General features: G+C 39.7%; 1 protein-coding gene and 1 long non-coding RNA gene across 6 annotated transcripts in view; both read right to left on the bottom strand.

The window, feature by feature from the left end:
- PAM (peptidylglycine alpha-amidating monooxygenase) overlaps positions 1-25,236 on the bottom strand; it is a 290,095-nt gene that overhangs the window by 93,341 nt on the left and 171,518 nt on the right. For all 5 annotated transcript variants that reach the window (XM_040342875.1, XM_040342893.1, XM_040342903.1 and 2 more), the window contains exons 13-14: positions 14,962-15,146; positions 14,797-14,868 (exon numbers count right to left, since the gene is read on the bottom strand). In XM_040342875.1, the coding sequence (XP_040198809.1) occupies positions 14,797-14,868; positions 14,962-15,146 (257 nt within the window). The remainder of the gene's footprint in view (positions 1-14,796; positions 14,869-14,961; positions 15,147-25,236) is intronic.
- On the bottom strand, positions 6,955-14,026 carry LOC120931457. The gene is made up of 2 exons (XR_005747860.1): positions 10,739-14,026; positions 6,955-9,163 (listed from the first exon to the last, which is right to left on the bottom strand). It is a non-coding gene; the product is annotated as an uncharacterized LOC120931457 (long non-coding RNA).

The raw sequence follows: 25,236 nt of genomic DNA, 5'->3' as shown, positions 1-25,236 counted from the left end.
CTGAAAACTTATATTTTAGATAAACGATAGACAAATGTAATAGGTTGTCTTTAGAACCTTCAGGGTAAATGGTTCCAAGACTGATGCTTTTGGCAAAACACACTCTTTAGGTAATCCAAACACAGAAACTGTCCACTGTTGGTGTGCAGTTCTAAAGGAACCCTTATGCCGCGTACACACGATCATTTTTTGGCATGAAAAAAAAACAGTTTTTCAAAAACGTCATTTAAAATGATAGTGTGTGGGCTTCACATCATTTTTCAGGTTCTGAAAAAAACGAAAAAAAAAAAAAAAAAATCGAACATGCTGCATTTTTTAACGTCGTTTTAAACAATGTCGTTTTTCAGGTTGTAAAAAATGATTGTGTGGGCTAAAACGACGTAAAAAACCCACGCATGCTCAGAAGCAAGTTATGAGACGAGATCGCTCGTTCTGGTAAAACTACCGTTCATAATGGAGTAAGCAGATTTATCACGCTGTAACAGAAAAAAAAGCGCAAATCGTCTTTTACTAACACAGAATCAGCTAAAGCAGCCCAAAGGCGAATGGAACTTCCCCTTTATAGTGCCGTTGTACGTGTTGTACATCACCGCGCTTTGCTAGATCATTTTTTAAAAACGATGGTGTGTAGGCAACATCGTTTTAATGATGAAGTTGGGAAAAATTTGTTTTTTCGACATGCTGAAAAACTACGTTTTTTTTTCATGCTGAAAAATGATCGTGTGTATGCGGCATTAGGCCTCATGTACACTGCTGCTGGTAAATGGAGGTTTAGGAGCAGTTTAGCATTTTTTTTTCAGCTGCCCCTGAACTCTTCTCTATGTTATCTTATCAGTACATGCACACTGGGTCATTTATAGTAATTTCTAGGCAATTGAGTTTAGAAGCATTTTTTGAAACGCAAAAAAAAATGGTTCAGACGAATGGTCAGAGGCAATTAAAACCCCAAATGCCTGTAACAGCTTGTAAACGCTGCTAAACCCTGCTAAACGCGGTAACTCTCATTTAGCAGCGTTTCGTTTACAGACCTTTTTCGTTTTAACAAAAAAAATGTTTACAAACGCGGCTAAACGTCTGTTTTTAGAGTCTGGTTGCCAGCAGTCAAGTTAAATCGTTCAGGAGAGGTTAAACAACGTCCCGTACACATGAAGCCTTAGCCATCACTTGTGTCTAGCTTCGGCCTTAACTTATAAAAACAGAAGTGGATCCGCTAGTAATTACCCTTCTGCCCTCTCCTGCCACCCTTCCCTGCACTCTGTCACTGACAGTTAAACAGGAATTTTGACAGCTTATCTACTTGATAAGTGTTTTTTTTTTGCACCTTAACAGAACACACTACAATGCAACATTTCATATTCAACGAAGCACTGGAAACAAATACCAGGAATAAACACATAAACCAAATAGATGGAAGGGTGAGCGTTCAGGTAAAGAAACGCAATATATAACAGCACTAGCTGAGGAGAAATATTAGGTAGTTGAAATGTCTCACTGAAATGATATATGGATGTGGCTAGGTCTTGGTTATTGAACTCATCTATCAGAAGCCGCGCTACGTCCCCTATATTACAAAAAGGAAATACACAGATGGAATGACAGGGCATTCCTGTGCAATAACAAAAGACAAACGCAAAGGTTATCATTAGTCAACCTGTATCAAAGCCAAAGCCAAAGATCAATTGGCAAAGTGTCGAGACAAAAGAAGGTTTATGACTTAGGCTGAAAGTGAACAACACTAGGAACACATAAAAAGGCAAAAATATATGTCAAATCATGTACAGTGCCTTGAAAAAATATTGACATTTTCAACATTTTGTCAGGTTACAGCCAAAAACGCAAATGCATTTTATTGGGATTTCATGTGATAGACCAACACAAAGTGGCACATAATTATGAAGTGGAAGGAAAATGATAAATGGTTTTCAATTTTTCTTTACAAATAAATATGTGAAAAGTGTGACGTGTATTTGTATTCAGCCCCGCCCCAGTCAATACTTTCCAGAACAAGCTTTTGCTGCATTTACAGCTGGAAAGTCTTTTGGGGGATGTCTCTACCAGCTTTGCACATCTAGAGTGACATTTTTGTCCCTTTTTTGCAAAATAGCTCAAGCTCTGTCAGATTGGATGGAGAGTGTCTGTGAACAGCATTTTTCAAGACTTGCCACAGATTCTCAACTGGATTTAGGTCTCGACTTTGACTGGGCCATTCTAACACATGAATATGCCTTGATCTAAACCAGGGATCCTCAAACTACTGCCCTCCAGCTGTTGCGGAACTACACATCCCATGAGGCATTGTAAAACTTTGACATTCACAGACATGACTAGGCATGATGGGAATTGTAGCTCCTGAACAACTGGAGGGCCATAGTTTGAAGACCCATGATCTAAACCATTCCATTGTAGCTCTGGCTGTATGTTCAAGGTTGTTGTCCTCCTGGAAGGTGAGCCCCCAACTCTAGTCTCAAGTCTTTTGCAGACTAACAGGTTTTCTTCTAAGATTGCCCTGTATTTGGCTCCATCCATCTTCCCATCAATGCTGACCAGCTTCCCTTTCCCTGTCGAAGAAAAGCATCCCCACAACATAACGTTGCCACCACGTTTCACAGTGGGGATCGGGTGTTCAGGGTGATGTGCAGTGTTAGTTTTCCGCCACACATAGCGTTTTGCTTTGAGGCAAACACAGGTTTGCCGAGTTCTCCCCACATGGCTTCTCGCAAGTGCACAACTAATAGTTGTCCTGTGGACAGATTCTCCCACCTGAGCTATGATCTCTGCAGCTCCTCCAGAGTTCCCATGGACATCTTGGTTGCTTCTCTGATTATTGCTCTCCTTGCCTGGCCTGTCAGTTTAGGTGGACGGCCATGTCTTGGTAGGTTTTCAGTTGTGCCATTGTCTTTCCATTTTCGGATGATGGATTAAACAGTGCTCTGTGAGATGGATATATATTTTTTTATAATCTAACCCTGCTTTAAGCTTTTCTACAACTTTATCCCTGACCCATCTAGTGTGTTCCTTGGTTCATAATGCCGTTTGTTCACCAAGGCTCTCTAACATACCTCTAAGGCAGGGATAAGCAATTAGCGGACCTCCAGCTGTTACAAAACTACAAGTCCCATCATGCCTCTGCCTCTGGGTGTCACATGCTTGTGGCTGTCAGTCTTGCTATGCCTCATGGGACTTGAAGTTCTGCAAAAGCTGGAGGTCCACTAATTGCATATCCCTGCTCTAAGGGCTTCACAGAACCGTATTTATACCAAGATTAAACTACACACAATTGGTTCCACTAGATTTTAGTTAAGGGTATTATCATAAAGGGGGCTGAATACAAATGCACATCACACTTTTCAGATATTTGTAAAAAAAAAATAAAAAAAATTGAAAACCATAATTTTCTTTCCACGTAACAATTATGTGCCACATGGTGTTGGTCCATCACATAAAATCCCAATAAAATACATTTACGTTCACAAAATATGGAACATATCAAGGGGTATGAATACATTTTCTTAGCCATTGTAGATCATATATATTTAGTTAGTACAAGGCAGAGTTGGCTCCAGTTTCTAAAAGCTGGAATTACATTTAATATTAGCTATGGCTGGAAAAACTACATCTGAGATCATTCACAATTATTACAGATCTTAAGCTGCCCATACATTCATCAGTTTTTTTTATTCAAAAGGAAAAAACTGACCCGATTACCCCATCCACCTTGAACTCTCCCTGTTGTGTCATTGTATTCTTACAGCCTACAGTGCTGATCAAGAGGCTCAAATCCAACAGGGCAGTTGAACAGGATTCAATTGATAGAACGACTTCTGTTCAACCACAGTGGCCACACATAGATGGAAATTCGGACAGCCTCTGTTGAACCGGCAACATTTTGCTCTATGTATGGCCAACTTTATGGTACTTTATTAACATACACTTGAACCCCATGAAGAAATCATTTCGATGAAACATGTCGGGGAGTGATTACTGAAGTCACAACCGCACACCTAACTTTCTAAGCTTGAACGTGGAATGGTCTAATCTGCCACCAGCTCAATTACCTAAGCAGCAGCTCCAGTACACCTGCACAAGGGCTGTGAGTAACACTTGGGCTATTCGTTGGTCCGCTGTGACCACTAGTTCACCTGGAGGATATCTTTATTTTTTGTTTTACACCGTGTCAGTTTTTGGATTTATACACTGCTTGTAACAAGAGTTACCTTTGTGAGTGCATTCTTTGGGAGATTTGTAGTGTGTTATTAAAAGTTGTGTTACAGTATCACACTATTGTGCTCTCTTTTTCTTATTTGCATATGGCTGTTATCTTGGAGTTTTCTTTTTGCTTCGGATCTCCATCTGTTTAACTGAATGCTCCACCCTATATGAAAAGAAGGAGTTCTATCAACTAAACTGAGGGGGTCAGTTAACAAGCCTGTGTGCCTAAACACGAAAGTGTCAGGCCATTTGTTGCGGTGAGTTTGCATTTCTGATGGGTGGTGGAAGCACGCAGTCACTGTGGTGTGGTGAAAGCACTTATTGAAGATCGGGAAGGATTTTTTCTTTTCCTTTGCTCTCCATTTATGAACTATTTATATATATATTTTTGTTCACTTAGACAGTTCATGGACTTTATTTGCCAACCTGGTATTTTTTGATGCGATTTTTGCACGGATTTTTGGACACTTATATATTGACTCACTTAGAGGGTGGATTATTTATTTATTTTTCACTATGTCACTGTACCAATATTATATTTGTTGATATTTACATTTTCACATATTTTTTTGAGCGCTGTTTAATATCACATTTGGCACCTTATTTATAATAGGTATCACTGTATTTGCATATTAACTATTTTGAACATACACTTTTGTATACGCTTTCAAATATAATATAGGTACTGTATATTTGAAATGTGATCAGTTTATTGTAAATCTTAAAAAGAGGGTCAGTGTTTTAAAAATCGGGTCTCTGTATCTTGTTTGGCATCATATATCTAAAGAAGAAGGTGAGCAGCCATTTACACATTACAAATGCAGGCATGTCTAGCAGTATTCTCAGACATCAGAGAAAAAACTCTGGGTGGCTTATTCTTCCCAGCAGTTATTTAGTATAGTAGGAATAAGATGACACAGGCTCCACACACAATAGTTTTGTGTAAATTTGATCCAACGATATGCCGTAATTAGACCAAATTTCACCAAACCGATAACTACTACATCTAAAATGGAAAAGAGGAGGCCAAGTTTTAATAATTGTAATAACCGACCCAACTCATATCTTCCAAGTCTCTCAACCATGATGTTGGGTGGTAAAGATGTTAATAAAGCAGGTAAAAAGGTCAGGCAGACTACCAACATTAGACAGAGTGAATATTTCCTAGTTTAAAGTCAAACCTTTGTTTTGCTCATGCAGGGAAAGTCAACAGGTTTGCTTTAATGGGCACTCTTTCGTAGTTTATGAACTTTACACACTAATAACAAGCAGCAAAAAGGGTTTTAAATAAGCAATTTCTGACCTCTCCAGCTGCATAAGGTAGGTCCTCTTCCCTTGCTGTCCCCTCCTTTCTATGACAGGTGGGGCAAACTGTACATCGGCGTCATGTTTCCACGCCTACCGCAGGGACATCCGCACCCAGACAGCGTCATCGCATATGGACGCAATAGGTCATCTCAGGCGCCCAGGGGATGTTCATGTCCACACACCCCCCCCCCCCCCCACTTGTCGGCGAGCACTTGGCCACCTGTACATAGCATTAGGGTGGAGCCTGCTGCACCTACTGGGGGTACAAATGGGGGGTTTAGCTTCCATGGGGTTCTTCATTCATGGTTTTACACTTCCAACGTCAAGGATACATTTTCTATGGTAGGCACTTACAGTTGTGCTCATAAGTTTACATATCCTGCCAGAATTTATGATTTCTTGGCCATTTTTCAGAGAAAATTAATGATAACACAAAAACGTTTTTCACTCATGGTTAGTGTTTGGCTGAAGCCTGTTATCAATCAACTGTGTTTACTCTTTTTAAATCATAATTATAACAGAAACTTGCCAAATGACCCTGATCAAAAGTTTACATACCCCAGTGTATTGCCCCCTTTAACATCAATGACAGCTTGAAGTCTTTTGTGGTATTTGTAGAGGAGGCTCGTTATCATTCATATTCTCTGAAAAATGGCCAAGAAATCATAAATTCTGCCGGGGTATGTAAACTTATGAGCAAAACTGTTTATACTCTCATGACTGGGTACATATATCTATATCCCGAGACCCTTCCACTAGAGTTCATACGTTATCTTTGGTTTGTTTCCAACACTTTTCAATTCTCTTTTTTCTTTATATATTGCTTTTTCAACAATATTATTTTTCTAAGGTTTTATATTTTGTACCCGATTTTGCACTTCATCATTTATTCCTCCCTTCCTGTCCCCATGTCCATATCAATACCTGATTGGGCTGTATATCATATAGACTTATTTATATCAGCTTCAGCTCCTGGTATAGACACATCTTGCCACCACCTCTTGGGAAAACAGTTTTTGAGACCCTGACTTAGCCAACCCGTGAGTGTGGCTTTTCCCATTTGCAAGGCCCCCCACTATTTGTTTAAGGTTATTCATCATCAAGCTATATATTTCTTTTTTTTTCTTTTTTCCACCTCAGACTTAACCATTTGCAGAGGAAGGTCGCGAGACTTGCCCCCCTTTCATTTGCCTGCCATATCTCCTTCCTGGTTTCGCATCATATGTGGAAGTTTTTATGTGTGGGTTTTTTTTTTTTTTCCCCTCTCGTATCCAAAAAGAGCAAATATATATTTTATCTACTTTTACATATTTTTAAACATTTCTACTTTAATTCTTATAACCCTTCTACCCCACCACTTCCCTCCCCCCCCGCCCCTCCCCCTGGAACTCCAGTTGCCTTTCTGTGTCTTCTGATCATTCTTTTTTTTCTATCTTAATTTTAATACTTTCTTATATTGGATCCCTCCTTAAAAATCTGAAAAAGTCTTACCAAGTACTATGCCCTATGCACCCATTAGCTCCGCAAATGTCATGGAATTTTTAAACTCTGTCCACTTAGACCAGGTCTTTTCAAATTCCTCTAAACTGTCTGAGTCACTTAACCTTAGGAATTCTAAATTTTGAATGGAATTCATTTTATTACACCATTCTTTAATGGAGGGGCTTTCCCTTTCTTGCCAGTGACTGGCTATCAGGCTTTTAGCAGCAGTTAACAGGTGGGGTAATAGACTTTTCTGATATTGTTTCATAGGTAATCTTATCCTCTGATGCAAACATCCCCAGGGATCAAGCTATATATTTCTAATTAACATCTCATTCTGTAGATACACTGCATAAACATCTAGTCCTGCAGAAGCGAGCAGTGGCTTGCGAAATGCGCCCAGTTATACGACATCTGTGTATTATTTTATACCAACAGTTGTAACTTATGTGTAAGTTTCCTAGCATTTTTGTTAGAATGTTGACCCCAAGCGGTTTGGCATCCATGGCCATGAATTTTACATACGATAAATGTTTTTACCTCAATAAATCTATTAACCATGTGTATTCTAAATACTCTTATTGGTCTCCTCATGCTCATCTCATTTAAAGTTCCATGGGTGCAATTTTGCTTTTTAATTCTCAATCCCTAACCTGACACAAGTAGATCGATAAGGACTTATGACGTTACTGGTGTCCAAACCTGTTCTGGGCCAATGTCAACAGGAAGGAAGCCCCCATATTTCTCTCATGACAGACTTACTTTCACTATTGGACTTGGAATCAACTTTATAAGGGGCACAGTCAACATAGTGCTAGCCATACATGGATTCAAATTCTATCAGTCCACTTATGAACAACCAGCCTGTCGGATTTTTCCTGAACGATCAATGCCTCTGCCAATTCCATAGCAGGAAGGATTCCCCCATCCACAACAAGTGTGTGGATGGAGGAAATGGTTATTTTTTTTCATTCAACATGCTGAATCATGCATGGTCAGCTTAAGTCTAGCCATAGACATGAGGTCAGACGATTCCAACCCTCAAAATGTTCACTTAACACTGGTTTACATAACAATTTCTGAAATAGTTTTTTGCATGTGCGTTTACATGCATTTTCAATTTGTTCCAGTGTGGGTTTTTTTATTCGTTTTTTTTCTGTTTTGACACACGTTTTATCTTCATTCAGGATAATGTGCATTTGTTTCAGACAAGAAAAACTGCAGGTTCTACTTTTGTTGACTGCACTGGAAAGGACCACACTGGTGTGAACTTGCAGAAGTTCTATAAAAAGTGCATAATTATTTTGGATGAGGCTGCATGTCTATGCACCCAGGAAATGCTGTAACCCTCGTCTTAAGAAAATAACAGCGAAAATCCATTTTGAATTGTTGGTTGCAGTGTCCTCACAGGGGGAACATTGCTTCCCAAACCGTCAGTGGCTTTGTTGGGGGGAACAACCATCTCAGGGCAATAAATAACCAAATGACACAAAACATTTTCACTACCGGGGAGCGGCAAATGTTATTTGGCAAGTTTTTTTTTTGCCTTTTCATTGTATCAGTTCCAATTAAATTTACGCTTAAAAAGCAAAATTTTTCCATTTTTTTTTCTAATAGGCTTTATGCTTTTAAATACGCATTTCTGTACACCACTTTCAGTCAAGACCCTGAACCAATACGATTTGACACAGCTCACACTGTGGGATTTGGCAGAGACTAGCAAACCCTGCAACCTGTAAGTGCACCTCTCAGCTAGTTTGGGGTAGAGCCAAAGATGTGACAATGTAAAATTTGCATCCCTCACCCAGTATCCATTTTGTACATAGAAATTCATTATCATTTCAATGATGCTGTTTCTTTTTACTTGTCCACATGATGAAGGGTTTCCACCATGCAGAGCAGGGTGCACAGTGCACATTCACTGAACAACTTAGATGTGTACAGACCATAGTGGTTCATTCAGGCAAAAAGTAGTCTTTTTTTTCTGACAAGATTCCAAGGTACGTGTATAAAAACTTTAATGAGCTATACCTTTGTTTCCAGCAAGACACCAGTGTACAATTATCAAATCCACAGCATAGGATATTGTCTGCATGTCAACTCTGGGAATTGGTACAATGGTAAATCTTAGGAAGCAAACATTGAAGTTGAATTTGTTTGGTTTCTGAAAAAGGGAATTTAACAAATGAAAAAACAATCTTGCTTGTTTTATAAAGCAAGTAGTAATCTAAAAAACAAAATAAATAGAAAAGCAGTAACCCATAGAAACCAATCAGCAATTATATGTTACTCTTTGGACTACAAAGATAAAATGATTGTTGCTATTGGTTACTGTCTTTTGAAACTTTTAACTGATCTGACCTCAATAAATTAAATGTCATTCGGCAGCCTGGGTGAATTTCATTCCATAACTCAGCATGGATTTCCTTCACAGCACTTGGATGATGCTCTCAAATTTTAGTTCAAGTAATTATTTGCAGTTTTAATTTTTTTTTCAGAATCAGTGTTTTGCAAGTTTTACTGTGTAAATTTAGACTATAAGCTATCTGGGCAGAAACAGAAAGTTTTACTTATTAATCCTGTAATTAAAAAGGTATTAAAAAAAAAAAAAACACTTTTTTTTTTAATCCCGTTAGTGCAAGCACCCAATATCTTTCTTTAAATTCTCCTAATCTAGAGCACACCTAGACTTAAGCCTAATACATACAGGCGGAACGATGGGCGGCATTGGCCAGTTCAATAGAAACTGGCCCACATTCACCCCATGTGCACGGCAGCCAGTCTGACAGAAGACTGTGTGCCTTCTGTCGAAAGGGTATAACCAAAGAAAGGTCTGCCGACTGACTCCCAATCAGCGCTCTCAGCCAACAATCGTGTCAGAACACACTAGCTCAGGAGGGAAGATTGCTGTACTAACATCGTATTGTCACTACATCGGCTTAGACCTGAGCTGTACATTTTTTTGACTAGTGGTGTGTACTAGGCTTAAGGCAGGCCATACACGGTTTGAATTTCCTGGGATTGGGAAAGACAGTTGCATGATTCCCCAATCAACACAGGCAGTGTTGACAGGGAAATCAGCAATCGTCTTCTCCTGGTGGGAGAGCGGTGTAGCCATCCACAACAGAAAATGACAGTGATTATCAGCTACAGAAGCTGCTAGCGAGCAGAGATTCTGGCAGGCTGGTTGTACCAAAGTTAATTGATTGGTACATTCAGCTTGCTCATTAACAGTTCGAATCTCGGCCGTTTTTTGCTGAACTGGCTGAGATTCGAACCGTGTATGGCTGGCCTTAGAAACAATGACCATCAGGTACTAATATACTGTACAGTGCTGCTGGCTGAGATCTTGCTTACACTAGGTCTGATCACAGGAATGACTTCAGTAAGCTGCTGCTCCTTCACTGTCAAATCAGCCTAGATGAGGGCGAGAATTTGACCAAGACAATTGAAATTTAGCAACCATTTCTTTCCTACAGTCACCCATCAGATTTGTGGGCGAGGGAGTAAAACAGTTTTACATGAAAGGCACTTGCCAATATAGCAGTCAAGTAGGACAGGTATGTGCTGTACAAGATTGATATTCTGAGATTTTTATTTTGGGAACTAATGTCCATGGCATCTTCCTTAAAATGCCGAATTAAAACCCAGCTCCAGCGAAAAAAAAAAAAAGGATTCCAACCAACAGACTCCCACAAATCTTTTTTTTTTAAAGCTTCTAAGACTTAGAAAAAAGTACCTGTCATGCGATTTCCCCATGGCACCTCTTAAGGTAGTAGTCACAGGTGGTTGAAGCAACTCTACGTTGTCTTTTCTGATCCAGCTGACCAGTCTGGTATCCACCTCTCACATGATGTCCCTCCTGAAGGCTTCGGCACTCTGTGGAGGACCCTGTAATGCACTCTTCCAACAGACAATGGGCAGTGCCCATGTCAACAGAAAGTAACTTGGGCAGTGTAAGATCAAACACCCCCCCTCCCCCAATACAGACCAAAGTCAGGAGATCTGGGACCTTGCTTGTCGCATGATCTCAGTTTTATGTAATTGGGGATTTTGGATTATAATTGTTTCATACAAGTTACCCCCTTGGCTTGGGGTAAGGAACTGTAGGGCAGGTAGGGCAGGGAAACCAAAAAAGGGAAAATGCATCATCCTTTATCCAGCATGCCTCACTATGCCATATAAATCGACCATGAACAATCAATTTATTGAGTGACTCCAGGAATAACAAACAGCATGTATCAACATGTATCTCTATGGACTGAACACACGTATCACTTGAAAAAAAAAAAAGATCATATTCAATTTGCAACACAATTCAGCTTGAACATCAGAAAGACATGTATCCCTGGAGACCAGATCTCTTAGGTTTCACATCTATTTAAAACTGCACAAAAAAGTTACGTCATTGCCATAGAAACCAACTGGCTACAATACGTGTTGGAGGACTTCTAGCCTTTTGGTTGAACACAACGTATATTACTTATTATCTGCGCAAATATTTTTTTCTCTGCCTCAAATAGAATCAGAAAATATACAGAGCCTATACTCATGTAAAATTGAAATGTTTAAATTGCAAAACCAACCGAATAAAAACACACATTAAAAATGGATGTGCATTCTGGAAACAAACAAAATTAGAGGAGGGTAATTGTTCCTCCCCTCCTAAAGCCAATTAGTAGCAATCTGTTGGGATTTTTGGACAATAGAATTTCCAATGCTCCAACATACATTTTTTTAAATGCAGAAGAGGCTCCACTATGAATTATAAATACAGTAACACAAAAGGCAACATTTGGTGCTTGGCTCATCATAGCATTCAGTTGCATTAATTATACCACTTATGGACTGGAGAATCTTTTACAGTATATAATGTAGAACTACAGAAGTAGTTAGGATTTGCAAAAAAGGAACATCATCAAGTAGCTCATACACTAGAGGAGATCTATCATCAATAGTGGTTGATATTGCAACCAAACCCATGTGATTTCAAAACTTACAGCTATCCCATGTGCAAGGGTCTGCTCTCTACCCTGCGCTGAAAGTAATAGACACATGCTGGGTTCTAATACAAGCCATAAAAAAATTGTTTTGTGTCCACTAATCCAAGACTGAAGGAATATATTCTGCTGCCAGACCAACCTCCTATAGTGATTGACCAGGTCAATGAAGGCTGGAGTGACACAAAAAAAAAAAATCTTAGGGCTTTTTAATGACACACTTCAGTCATGACCCAACACTCACAAAGCCTGATGCATTAAGACGCATCATACAGCCACTAATTTTAAGAAAGTGACTTATTTTAGGTGTAGGCACCCAGTTTAAGACCTCAAGCACACTGAATAAAAAAAAACGCTGCCTATACAGACAGCCTTGTTAAAAGCACCTCTATACAAGCCTATGCGCCCAAGCACAAATAGGCATTTACAGGCGTACTGTAAGGGGAGGATTTACACGCAGAAAAAAACACCAGGTGTGTTTTTGAGAGGAACTTAAAAGCAGAATTTGTTTTTATAAATACGCCTAAACGCACATAACCGCTGGATGTGTAAAGCGTATCCCCGTTAATCGATTTTACCGACCAGAATACATTTTCTGACCAGTAGAATGCAGTTATGGTAAAATGCAAAAAGCAACTAAAAGCGTGCGCAATGCATGGCTTTTAGTGCGATTTGTGAGCCACATTTTCCTGCCAGCGGTGATGACATTCAAAGAGGTGCTTTTTGATGCCCCATGTGCATGAGGTCTAACCAGGTAAAAATAGAGCCGATAAAATAAAACTGCAAATAAAATAAAGAATTATATACTTTATACAAGGCAGTCTGTCACTAAGTTAAAATTTATGACATCCAAATTTTAGGAGTAATGGATATCGTCATATTCATTTTTGTCATTTTTTTTTATAAAGCTGTAATTTTTACGGATGGCTTATATGCGATGCACTCAATGCAATACCGATAAGTAAAACAAGTCTGTTGGGCTTATTTATACTCTGTATGTAGATACGAGGTCCATACTGGAAACCACGTGATGCATACTAGCCTGTAAGATTGGGAGTGTAATAGGAATCAAATCGAGGCTTGGCTTCCCCGCTTCCTATATCTGAGTGACGGTCCAGCATGGCATCCATGCCCCATATGATGTCAGGTTTGACGAAACGCGTAGGGGGAAACTGTTGTGACGTCGGTGCTGGAAGAGACTGGGAAGCTATCCTGTTTATATATACCAAAAAGAGCTTTATACATGGAGGATATGTGAGCGTTACCATGTCTCTATTCGATAAACCTTTTATATACAAAGTTAAGCTATGCAAGGTCTCTCTGTCCGTTTTTAAACATATATACTGCAAAGCATTGATTATTGAGGTGTGCTGTGGTATTGCCATCACCATTGAGGATCATAGGATACCGCTATACTACATGCTTAAATTGACCTATCTGTAGTGGGTGGTCAATTTTATCTGGTAAGCCCTGTGTTTGATCCTTGTGGAGGTCTGGACACAACACAAGTGTTTCCATTGGAAGCCGCTATCACACTTCTGATTTTTTTTCAATAATCACAGACTGATTTTTCTTCAATAATCACAGATTGATATCCAATCACTGGAACTATTGTGGACTTTATTTCTTATCACTACCCAGGTGATAGGTCATCACTTTCTTGTCCTTTTCTTTTTTTTAGCACAACCTTTTGTATTTAAAGTCTGTCACTGGCAAGAATAGTTTTTATTTTTCTGCTTTGTCCCCTTTAACAGCGTTGAATACTTCCCGATGCTGCCAGTAGATCCATTGATTTTAACCTAAACCGGATGACAACATTGTGTTCGGGAGTGAAATCACAGCAGCGTTGTTTCCCTGTAAGACTCTGCACTACTTTAAATAAGCGACAAATAAAATCCCAACGCTAACACTTTTATAGTTATACCCTGTAAAGTTTCTCCTGAAAATGTAATAGTTTATCCAGACCCTTCTGTTGGTCAGCATGTAAATGTGGAGGCATGCAAGAATATATATACATATACACACATATATATATATATATATATATATATATATATATACACATCCGTTAGTGACTGCAAGCGCCGGGTACACAGGAGAGCACGGCTCTGTGTAATCCGGCACTGGTAAGGCTGCAATGATGGGCAAAAGCAAGACTGCAGATGGGCACCGATCAGACTGAATTGATAGGCAATGGAGAGGCTGCAGATGGGAACTGATCAGGCTGCATGAATGGGCAATGGTGAGGTTTCAAATGGGCACTGATCAGGCTGCATTAATTACCATTGGTGAGGCTTCAGATGGCCACTGAGCAGGCTGCATTGATGGGCAATGGTGAGGATGCAGATGGGCATTGATCAGACTACATTGATGGGCAATAGTGAAACTGCATTGATGGGCTGTGACCCTTATTTTGCTTTTAAATTCTTTATTTAAAATGTAAGTTTTTTCCTGAAACTTCACTTCTAAAATTAAGGTGCTTGTTATGAGCCGATAAATTTGGTATATAGAATATAATTATTACATTGTTTTAACTTCCTAACGTGACCAGATTACCATATTTTCCTTTACGGTAGTACAATCAATGAGGATATGCAAAATTAATCCATAGCAATTATATTTTAGTTTACTGTTGCCGTAGCCACATCAGTTAGGAGTAAGTTTCCGATTGGCTGATGTGGTATATTGTATATTCTCATTACTCTCAGAATTGCCTAATTAAAATTATTTTATTGCATTGTTTTACACAAAATGGTTTAGTTACATTTTTATGTATGTGTGCATATATTGAACATACCCTGATCCATCACTTGCTCCTCTTCCCTTTTAGGCTGTTGCTGTATATTTCTTTCTTCATGTTCCTTCATATCTTTAACAGAAACATTAAACAGATATTCTAATGTCAAAGCTTCCAACAGCTACCTGAAAGTTCCATGCAAAGAAATAAAATAGAAATACGTACGTTTGTGACTGCCGTGTGCCATTACCATATCAGAACTAACAGGGACCGGGATATTGGCTATCTCAGGGATGTGACGAAATAAGGCTGGGTCCCCCGTCCGCACACATGTCATGTAAGAACTGGAATGAGCAGCTTCCATGTAATACATTATATACATGTTGCACATTTCATCACTGGAAGTGCCTCTGTTATAAATAGAGAAAGCAAATTACCATCATCCAACACAACAAATTAAAACATATAAGCACTTCTGTCATGCCTCTAATAAAAATAAACAGAATTATCTCACCTACTTTACAGAACAGATATTGTATACTGTATTAAGACAAAGGACAAAATGTCCAGCAACCACAGATTTTTAATATTAATTGGGCTGGGGATTTATAACACATTTCATATCCTGGCAGTACTTTTACAAGTCCCATAAAGACAATTACTAGTTTTGATCGACACTATAAAAGTTATTTAATGGTGCCGTGTATAGGTTTTACTTCCCTGCCACTAGCCTGTTCCAGGAGAATACTTGAATATAGGCTTGTACACAAAATGATCAGGCCTCTGCGAGAACCCAAGACTTCCATTTCAAAATACCAATTCTATTCCTCGCTTTGGAAACCATTAATCCACACTACCACCTTTTCAGTCTGAAAGCAGCAGCCACACATATATTTATAATTTTGGCCAATATTCTCTTTTAATGTTACCAAAGCCTTACAGTGTGAGGGCCTACACATCAAGGTTTCTCAACTAGAGTTCCTCCAGAGGTTGCTAGGGTTTCCCTGAGCTATTTCTAACCCTCAGATGAGTTCCCTCGGACAACATTAATCTTTTTAGCCATCTGTAAGGGGGTCATTCTTCCCAATGATCACAAATCTTCCAATAACCATCACACCAATGTATTATGAGTGGTAGATCTAGTAACTCTTAGCAAGGGTTCCCTCCATGTTCCTCCACGTTAAAAAGGTTGCGAAAGGCTGGCCTACATAAACAATCCATTTGATTTGTAATTAGTCAGGCAAGCCATAATACTACAAAATTCTTGGAAAAAAAGAGGCAATATGACAAGCCTAATGCAACAGCTCAGAACCTTTTTGAAAAATTACAGCCCTGTCTGTCAGTTTTGTAGAGGAAAAAATACAAATTCTAATATATTTATTCACAGCCTTTTATTATGCTGTAGCACAACACAATTTGTTATTTCGATTTCTACCCATCTCCCCAATATATGTGCCTTCTGATATAATACAGAGTTATGTCTATCAGCTTCCTTATAACTGCCTACCATTCTTTGTCCTGATTTATTTCTATGAAGTCTATGGAATTTACCACCCCAAACAACCTGTCCTAATTTTTCAAGCTTTAGTAATGACATATTCTTAAAAGAGAAGTATGGGAATTTATTTTCTTTGTAGAATCATACTTACCCTAGCTGGATGCTACATTTGTCCCCCACCGCCTCTAACACTGAGAACCGAGAGATCAAACACCACCAATAGCTTGGTTCTCAGTAGAGAGCTGGTGACTATCAGTCACCAGCTCTCTTCCTGCCCCCCCCTCACTGGAGCACTGGGCCGTGGAGGGAACGGAGTGGTCGCCTCAGGCTCTCAGCAGCTCGCATGCGGGTGGATTCCGACCATATGGTCATGATCTTTCCCGGGTCTGGAACGGGCCTGCAACGTCAACAGACATCAGACTTTAGCCTGCTGTCTCCTGGAAATGGGTCACAGGAGTGCAGAACGAACTGCACTCATGTGATCCCCAGAAGTACAGCCACACAAGCTTTGGCTAGTTATTTAAATGCCCTTTATTCTTGAGCATCTATCATGAGATAAACACTCAGACTGCCTTTTTAGCCTTAAAATAAAAGCTGCACCTCAGTTATGCTGATCACCTGGTTTATATGCTTTCTGAGTCACAAACTAAGAACATCATAGCAAAAAGTAAAGTTTGAAGTCCATATTCACATACTTGTCTCTAGTCGGTGGCTCAATGCTGAACCAAAACAACTAGCATTTTTAGGAGCTCAATGGCAGCACATTATGGAGCTTGACATTGCCCAATATACAACTGTGCAGTGGTTCCATAGAGCAATACTGCCAACTAGAAAAACACTCTTGGTCACTAAACTTTCTAAGCCCTTACTGTATTTTATGCAGTCATTGAAAATACAACTTTTCTATCAAGGGACCAAAAACACCTCCACAGTCATTCAGCTTGGGAGTGAGCCTGCATGAGTGCCCCATAGCAAGCTGCTTGCTATGAGGCACTCAGCAGGGGGCAGGAGCCAAGAGCGCCAGTGGGGGAACCGAGAATTTTTTTTTTTGCACATAGAGTAGGCAAGTATGACACGCATGGTATTTTTTTTTTCTAATTTACCTTTACAATCGCTTAAACTACTGAAACTTTGTTTCAAATCTAAATCTTACAATGTCCATTTAAATTCAACTTTATAAAAAAAAAAATGTGATATGTTGCCCTTCAAAACATGTAGATGGCCCAAGTACAAATGCATATGGGTCAGTTTACTTCAACAGGACTGAAAATGTTTATTTATTCTTGCGAGGTAGCCAAGTGCATGCTAATGTTATTAGCCCAAGGAGACCCCTCCATCCTGCTCGAGGCTTACTGCAGAAAATAGCCAGCTCTTGGAGCCATGGAATTTATACAGTATTTGTAGATAGCAATTCCTTATTAATTATTCATTTCAGTGGAAAGACATATTTGCCAAGGATGCATTGTCAGGGGAGCTATATATGTGCAATGAATTTAAAAACATAGAAAAAAAAGACAAGATTAAAAGCAACATTGGTCTTTAAAGTCTTTTGACCATCAATGACCGCCAATAAGAGTATACAGAAATAATTCCCACGCAAGTCCTGGCTACAGTGGACAGATACAACAACCCGAGAGTTCTCCAGCTGATTAATGTCCCAGCATGCTGCCTCAGACACGATTGATCTATTCCGAGGCTTAGCAAGCCAGCTTTAGATTTTCTATATCTGATCAAACAAAAATGTACAATAACACAGCTTATAGGTTATATGATAGATAGATCTTTCCTCCAATATATATATAAATTTATATATAATAGTTTTCAATTTAGCATGTGCAGGGATCATGCCTATATTTTTTTAATATATATATAATCTCTTCACAAAAATGATATTTTATATACATATTTTTTTTTATATCACACACACACACACACAGTAAAACCTTGGATTGCGATCATAATTAGTTCCGGAAAAATGCTTGCAATCCAAAGCACTGGTATATCAAAGTGAATTTCTCGATAACAAATAATGTAAATGCAGATGATTCATTTCACTACCATTTATTCATAAGTCCTTCAGTTTATAGTCCATATAAAACGATTATAGCAATGTGATAGGTTGCGTAACCATAGACTGTCCATCCACAAATGGCAGCCTCCACAAGGGGATTAGAAGCAAAGTCCAGCAAGAGCTACAGAGTATAAAAGAGAAGATAGTGTAGCAATATGGTTACATTTAAAGAAGGTACTACTGTTAGCAACTCACATAGTTGTGCCTCTTTTTAATCATCAACCAAGCGAGGCTTGAAGTGCTCGTGGAAGGGATGATGGTGGTGCGGGGGATGGTCTATGTGGTCAGCTTTACCCCGGATGCCCGTATACATATATGTGCCTGTTTTAATCAACCATGCGAGTTGCTAAATGTTGTACCTTCATTAAATGTAACCATATTGCTACACTTAGAGGCACCTCGCTTCTCTTTTATACTCCGTTGCAACATGACGCAACCTGCATATTAAGACATGGCTCCCTTATTAAGTCAAAATTTATAAAAAAAAAAAATTGCCTGTCTTGCAAAACACTTTCAGACCTAGTCACACACACTATATATCTATATACACACCCTCAGTAATAAAATTATTTGTAAAGTAAGCTATAATACTAATAAGTCAAGCTCAATAGAGCCTCCCACTTTATCCCTTTATAGTCCTGTACCCTTGTATGTTTTGTTTGCACAACTTTTGTAACAGGAAAGTAAAAGGTAAGACTATAAAACTGGAGGTTGTTAGTAGGTATATAATTTGTTACTTCAATTTTATATTTTAAGAAATATAAAACCATCCTAAACATCCAAGGAGCCCTTATACTCTTGAGTTCTCCCGACCATGCTTTTAGACTTGCAACCACTTTTTTATATATTGAAATAGTCCCTCAAAAGTCAGTTCTTCAAATTTGCCAAACCTTCTTCCCTCTTGGGGTATACCAACCATCACCATTAGCCCACCATCAGCCTTTGCTCCAACCTAGTTAATCTTGTGTATATACTACAACTTGCAACTTTAGAGATGTGATGTGCATGCGTTTAGGTCTTCAAATTTCCATACTTATTAATATGTAGAGCTGTGTACAGTAAAACCTTGGTTTGAGAGTAACTTGGTTAGAGAGGGTTTTGCAAGACAAGCAAAATGTTTTAATAAATGTTGCCTTGATAAACAAGCGATGTCTTGATATAAGAGTAGCGTCATGTCACAACTGAGTAAAAAAAAAAAGAGAGGATCCTCTAAGTGTAGCACTATGGTTACATTTAATGAAGGTACAACATTTAGCAACTTATTGCTAATTAGAGGTGCCTCTCTTCTCTTTTATATCCTGTAAAAAAAATGCTTCGATATACAAGTGCTTTGGATTACAATCATGTTTCTGGAACTAATTATGCTCGCAAACCAAGGTTTTACTGTAATATGTTAGCTATATTAAAAAATATATATATATTAATAGTAGCTGCATGAGCAGAAATGCTCGACAACTTGATCATAAATGTGTAAAGGTAAACTGAAGGCAAACTGCTAAATACACAGATAAAATACTGTTCGTAAGAGGTTTTACCGGCCAAGGGTTGCATAGTTCTGTTCATTCAGTCCTAAAACGTGCACAGCTCTGTCACACAGCACGCTGTTGCCTGGTATGGGAGGGGGCCTGATCCTTCTCTGTTGCAGGTCTTCTCCTGTCACTCTGCTTTATCCTATCAGCATGCATCTTGCATTGCCTCACAAATGATTTTATTTAAATGTGCTCATTAAAAAAACACAAGTCATAATTTATTACTACAGATTTTAATATTAGATAGAGATTATAGATAGATAAAGATATATATATATATTATCTATCTATCTATATATCTATCACAGTACCACTCTGTGCCATGATACATTCTTCCTATTCATTCAAAGATAAATACATTTTCATTAAAATATAATACATTCCACTCAGCACCAAGTTAATGAACAAATAACAGGTACTCCATTTCTAGAAGGTAGTAAACATGCTTTTCTGTACTTAAAAAACCTTCCGGCATCATTCCAGCTATCGATAACGGGTTTTCCTGTACAAAGACTAAAAAACATCTTTTTGTTTATATACTGAAAAATCAGACTATCCACTGGGTCTGTTGGGATTGTTAGAGGAAGTATGGGGGGAGGATATTTCTCCGCCGTGAAAAATATGCCAGTCCTGTCCTTTCCAGTGGTATCTAGCAAGATTCACTTATTTACCATAGCAACAGTAATGATATGAGGCAAGAGGAACAAAAAACGGAGGGCTACAAAAGGGGAATTGGCTTCTTCCGTGCACTGAAAGCAGAGAGCCCCCAAGAGACCACACAAGTCATTCGCCAACCTATGTGCTTGCTACTGATGCTGTGAAAACGGCTCAGCATGATGTGTGCGTGGAATACCTGTCATTCTAATAGCTTTCTCCGTGTTCACATACACCAGCAGAAATACACATACTCTTCACAATCTCACCCACAGCCACAGGAGACAACCATCTGGCACAAAGCTTTGAAAGAACTGGCAACACAATGTTTTTTTTTTTCTTTTTTATGAATAACAGATAGGGGAAGAATATAAAAATACAAAAAACACTTTTTACAAAGCCCAGAGGACACTGCTGACCCATAAACGTTGACACATTTTGTCTTGTATAAAATCAAAGGGGAGAACAAAATCTGCCCAAGGAAAACACAAACTACAGCCACACTAACCATATACCAAAAATAAACATGTCTAGAAGCACATGAGCACCTACATCTCAGCCACTGTGCCTTGAACTCACTCACCATGATTTCCACCTATCCATCTTCAAATGAAAAAGCAGACAATGCTCAGATATCAGGAAGAAATCTAAAAGCGAAATAGGGAATCTGCTGCCTGGCAGCCATAAGCCAAGTATACACAATAAGAATATTGGACAAATGATTTGTTTTTGCATGCTAGTCTCAAAGAAAACCAATAGGTTACTAAAAGGAAAAAGTAAGATCAGCACTACATCACAAGGAGAAATAGCTGCTAGCAATAAAAGAAAATACACAATCCCTAATCAAACATAAAAAACTAAAATTGCAGCGCTTCCAACAATCAGACAAAATAGTCCATAAAAGTGCGGTGCCCCTTTAAATGTGCAAATAGGAGAAATGGCAACTAACCAGAAGCAAGTTCTGTCTCATTCAAGAGAACAGCCAACACACTTTATGCAATTCAATGCAGATGTGATTCTCAGTGATTACCCATGTCTGGTATCAAATGTTGTCACCTCCTCAGAATCATGTGCAATGATATCCAACCATAAGAAAGAAAAATCCCCTAGTGTAGCAGTTAGTAAGTGTTCAAAAGAATAGTGAAAGTGACCCATGATAGTGGCAAACGTTATTAAATCCGTGCTTCACTCAGCCTTCCCCACATGCAATGCAAACTCCCCAAAAGGTGTATAATGCCATACAGTATGAAGCCAGCACGCTTAACAGGGATGAATGGATGAATCTGGACAACACCACCTGTATCCTCTATTCAGGGTCTCTCAATCAGATATCCTTAGGGTACATATACCCACTCATACCACCAAATTATACTATTAGACAGAAGAAATAAGGTATCATAGTGCAGTAGTTTTAGTGAAGCAGTTTAAAATCAATACACCAACTGTAGACAAAACGCCAGTAAAAAAAAAAAACAATGCCGCTAGTAACTTGCATAAAAAACGCTGCCACAGCAGGCAGCGCGACGTCACATGAACAGCTCCGCCCATTATGTTTCCCAGCCAATTTGCATCCTCAGGGGCAGTAATTGGTTACTAAAGTTATGAAAATGACAGAATACAACTTCAGAAGTGATATGTATTGTATTGTTTTCTTTTATATCTGAGTGGTCTTGGATTTCCATTTTTATTTTTTATTTTTATCGTATTTTATTTAATTTTGCTTATAGTTACAGATATTTTCTAAACATAAAACAAAAACACCAAAGGAAACACAAAGAGTAAAAAAAAGCCAATTTTTTTATGGACGAATGCTGATTTTCTGAAAATCGTGTGTTCTGTTATTGCACAAGAAAATTTTTCGTGCTTGTCCCTTCTGATATTTTCGTATGAGTTGTCGTGGTCGGCTCTCAAAAGCTGTGTACGAACAATCAGATTATCAGATGATTGCTCCAAAAGCAGTATTTTTCGTCAGATTTTCTCATTGTTTGTACTAGGCAATCTATGAGTGAACATGTCTTTGTGCTTAATCACAAAGTTATCTCCAGGAACCACAGCAAAGTGCCTAGTAAAAAACCTATGATCCACCAGCTGGAAGTGTCTGAGGTTTGATGGTGCATATCATGACTACTGCCTGTCACAGCTCGGCAAAATGTATCCAATGTCCATCAAGACCTAAAGAATAGAACTTGGGTGCACAAAAGAAGAATTCAGGTGCTGAAGGACCTATTTAGGAGTTGGAGGAATGCTTAAAATCAGCAAGTATCAGAAGTAAGGTACCATCAGCAATTTAAGTAAAATTACCATCTTGCTACCCAAGATCAGACTTGGATGGGCATTTGTAGCAGTACAACTCCTCCAGGTTCACACACACAAAAGGTTCTTTGCATTCATCAATGGTATATTTGTAACAGAAACATACCCAAATCCACAGCTTCATTCAAGACTCGCCCCTCGAGTACATGGACAATTTGAGTGCTGGCCATCTCCATCAGAAATATGAGAAAATGTATCAGACAAACTCCACTCTTAGCTACTCTAGTCGCATTTATTAGTTGTCATTCTTCCTTGACACGTTTCACCACTGCTGGCTTGCTCACAAATAGAGATGGCCTGCCGGTTCGCCCGACGGTCCTTTTGCGGCAAACTTTGGTCGTTCGCGGTTCGCCAAACCAGTGGACATCTGGCGATGTTTCCGGCGGTCCGCAATGGTACACGGGTAAGAACTTTGACCTATGACACATCCATCGGGTGCAGGACAGCCAATTGAGACATTTCAGCACACGGACATACCCCCTACCTTATAAATAGACCTGATCTGGCGGCCATCTTACATTCTGATTTTTGTCAGTGTAGGGAGAGGGTGCTGTTTGGAGCAGGGACAGGCTGTATTCATTCAAAATCTAAAAAGGTCCACACAAGTCCTTTTAAGGACTGGTATAGGTGTGTTACTTGCTCTAGTATATAGGTGTCCAATACATTCATATACTTTTTGTCAGTGTAGGGCGAGGTTGGCGTTTCCAGCAGGGACAGAGTTTAGCGACACAAATCGCTACCTAACAGGTCCACAAAAGTCCTTTCAAGCACTGGTATAGGTGTGCTACTTGCTCTGCAGTATATAGATGTAATATACACTTATAATATACTTTTGAATATAGAAAGCATATTATAGTGGATTTGTATTGTGCAGAATTGTGACTGGTGATGTATTTGGTTACTGCTAGATTTTTGCCTCTTTCGCTGCGTTACCTCTGCTACACACATTAAAAAAAATTCCTGAAAAAAAAGTTTCATAACTGGTGCGATAAACCAGTGGCCCCCCAAAACGACAGATTGAAGCGGGGTGTTATATACCTTCTTTAACATATACTGCGCTTCTCTAGAGACTTTTGTTGTCACAGGGTCATTTAAAAAATGACAGGCAGAGGAAGAGGCAGGCCCTTCCGCAGGGGTGGTAGGGCAGGGGCACCAGGCCGGAGCCAAAGTGGGAAGTGGCACAAGGTGCGTTCAATCACGTCAAAGGACGCACCAGACTTGGTTGAGTGGCTCGCCACCAACATATACCCTCCGCTTGAGTCACAGGAATTATTTTCCGATCCATCAGAAGACATTTCGGATGCGCAGACATTCTTGGCATTGGAAGAGGAGGTAGCAACAGCCCGCACTCAGCAGTCTGACGACAGTACTCAGATCAGCCAAGGGAGGTTGGTGCCCGCTGTTGCGGCCTACTCCGAGATCTCTACTGTTAGTGATGGGGAAGGTGACGTCGATGTCTACAGACGTCACGTGGGTGTTCAGAGGGAGAGATGGACCAGCAGATAGGGAGGAGAAGCAGGCCGAACTTACATTGCACAGGCGGGACAAACCAGACTCCTAATGTATCAGGAGCGAGCCATCAACCATGTACGGTCACATCTGGTGCTCCCAGGACGCCGGCCCATGGCTCCGCAGTGTGGGCTTTTTTTTAACGTGTCCGCTGCAGACAATAGTGTTGCCATCTGCAGCCTTTGCAGTCAACGCATAAGTCGCGGTAAGCCCAACACTCACCTAGGGACGACCGCCTTAAGAAGGCACCTGGCCTCCTATCACCGAGCCCAGTGGGAGCAACGCCATCAGAACCCACAAAGCCACACTCCAGGCTCTCACCATCCAGCCTCTTCTCCTTCCCCTCTATGCTCACAATTGTCCTCCACTCCACCTTCCATCATGCCTTCCTCACGTTTTTCTGCAAAAAGGCAGGCTTCCGTGGCCCAAATGTTCGATCGTAAAAAAAAAAAAAAAAAAAGAAGATGATGCTGGATAACCCTCTTGCCCAACGGTTGACTGCTGGCTTGTCGCCAACTACTGCCATATAAACTGGTGGACTCGGAGGCCTTTCGAAAAATTGTGGAACACCACAATAGAAGGTCCCAGGAAGGAATTTTTTTTCACAGAATGGCATCCCAGAGCTATATGGCCATGTTCAGCAGCAAGTGAATGTATCTCTGGCACACAGTGTCAGTGCCAAGATACATCTGACCACAGACACGTGGTCTAGCAAACACAGGCAGGGAAGGTATATAACTTTTACTGCCCACTGGGTGAACCTTCTGACGGCCGTCAAGCATGTAACCCGTGGCACCCATGTAGATTTGGCTCCTCCTCCTCCTCCATCCTCCTCCTCCTCCATCCTCCTCCTCCTCCATCCTCCTCCTCCTCCATCCTCCATCCTCCTCCATCATCCTCCATCATCCTCCATCATCCTCCATCAT

The sequence above is a fragment of the Rana temporaria genome, chromosome 1 (assembly GCF_905171775.1).
Source record: "Rana temporaria chromosome 1, aRanTem1.1, whole genome shotgun sequence".
NCBI lineage: Eukaryota > Metazoa > Chordata > Amphibia > Anura > Ranidae > Rana > Rana temporaria.
The sequence above is the reverse complement of the archived record's forward strand: the minus strand, read 5'-3'. Positions and strand labels throughout refer to the sequence as shown.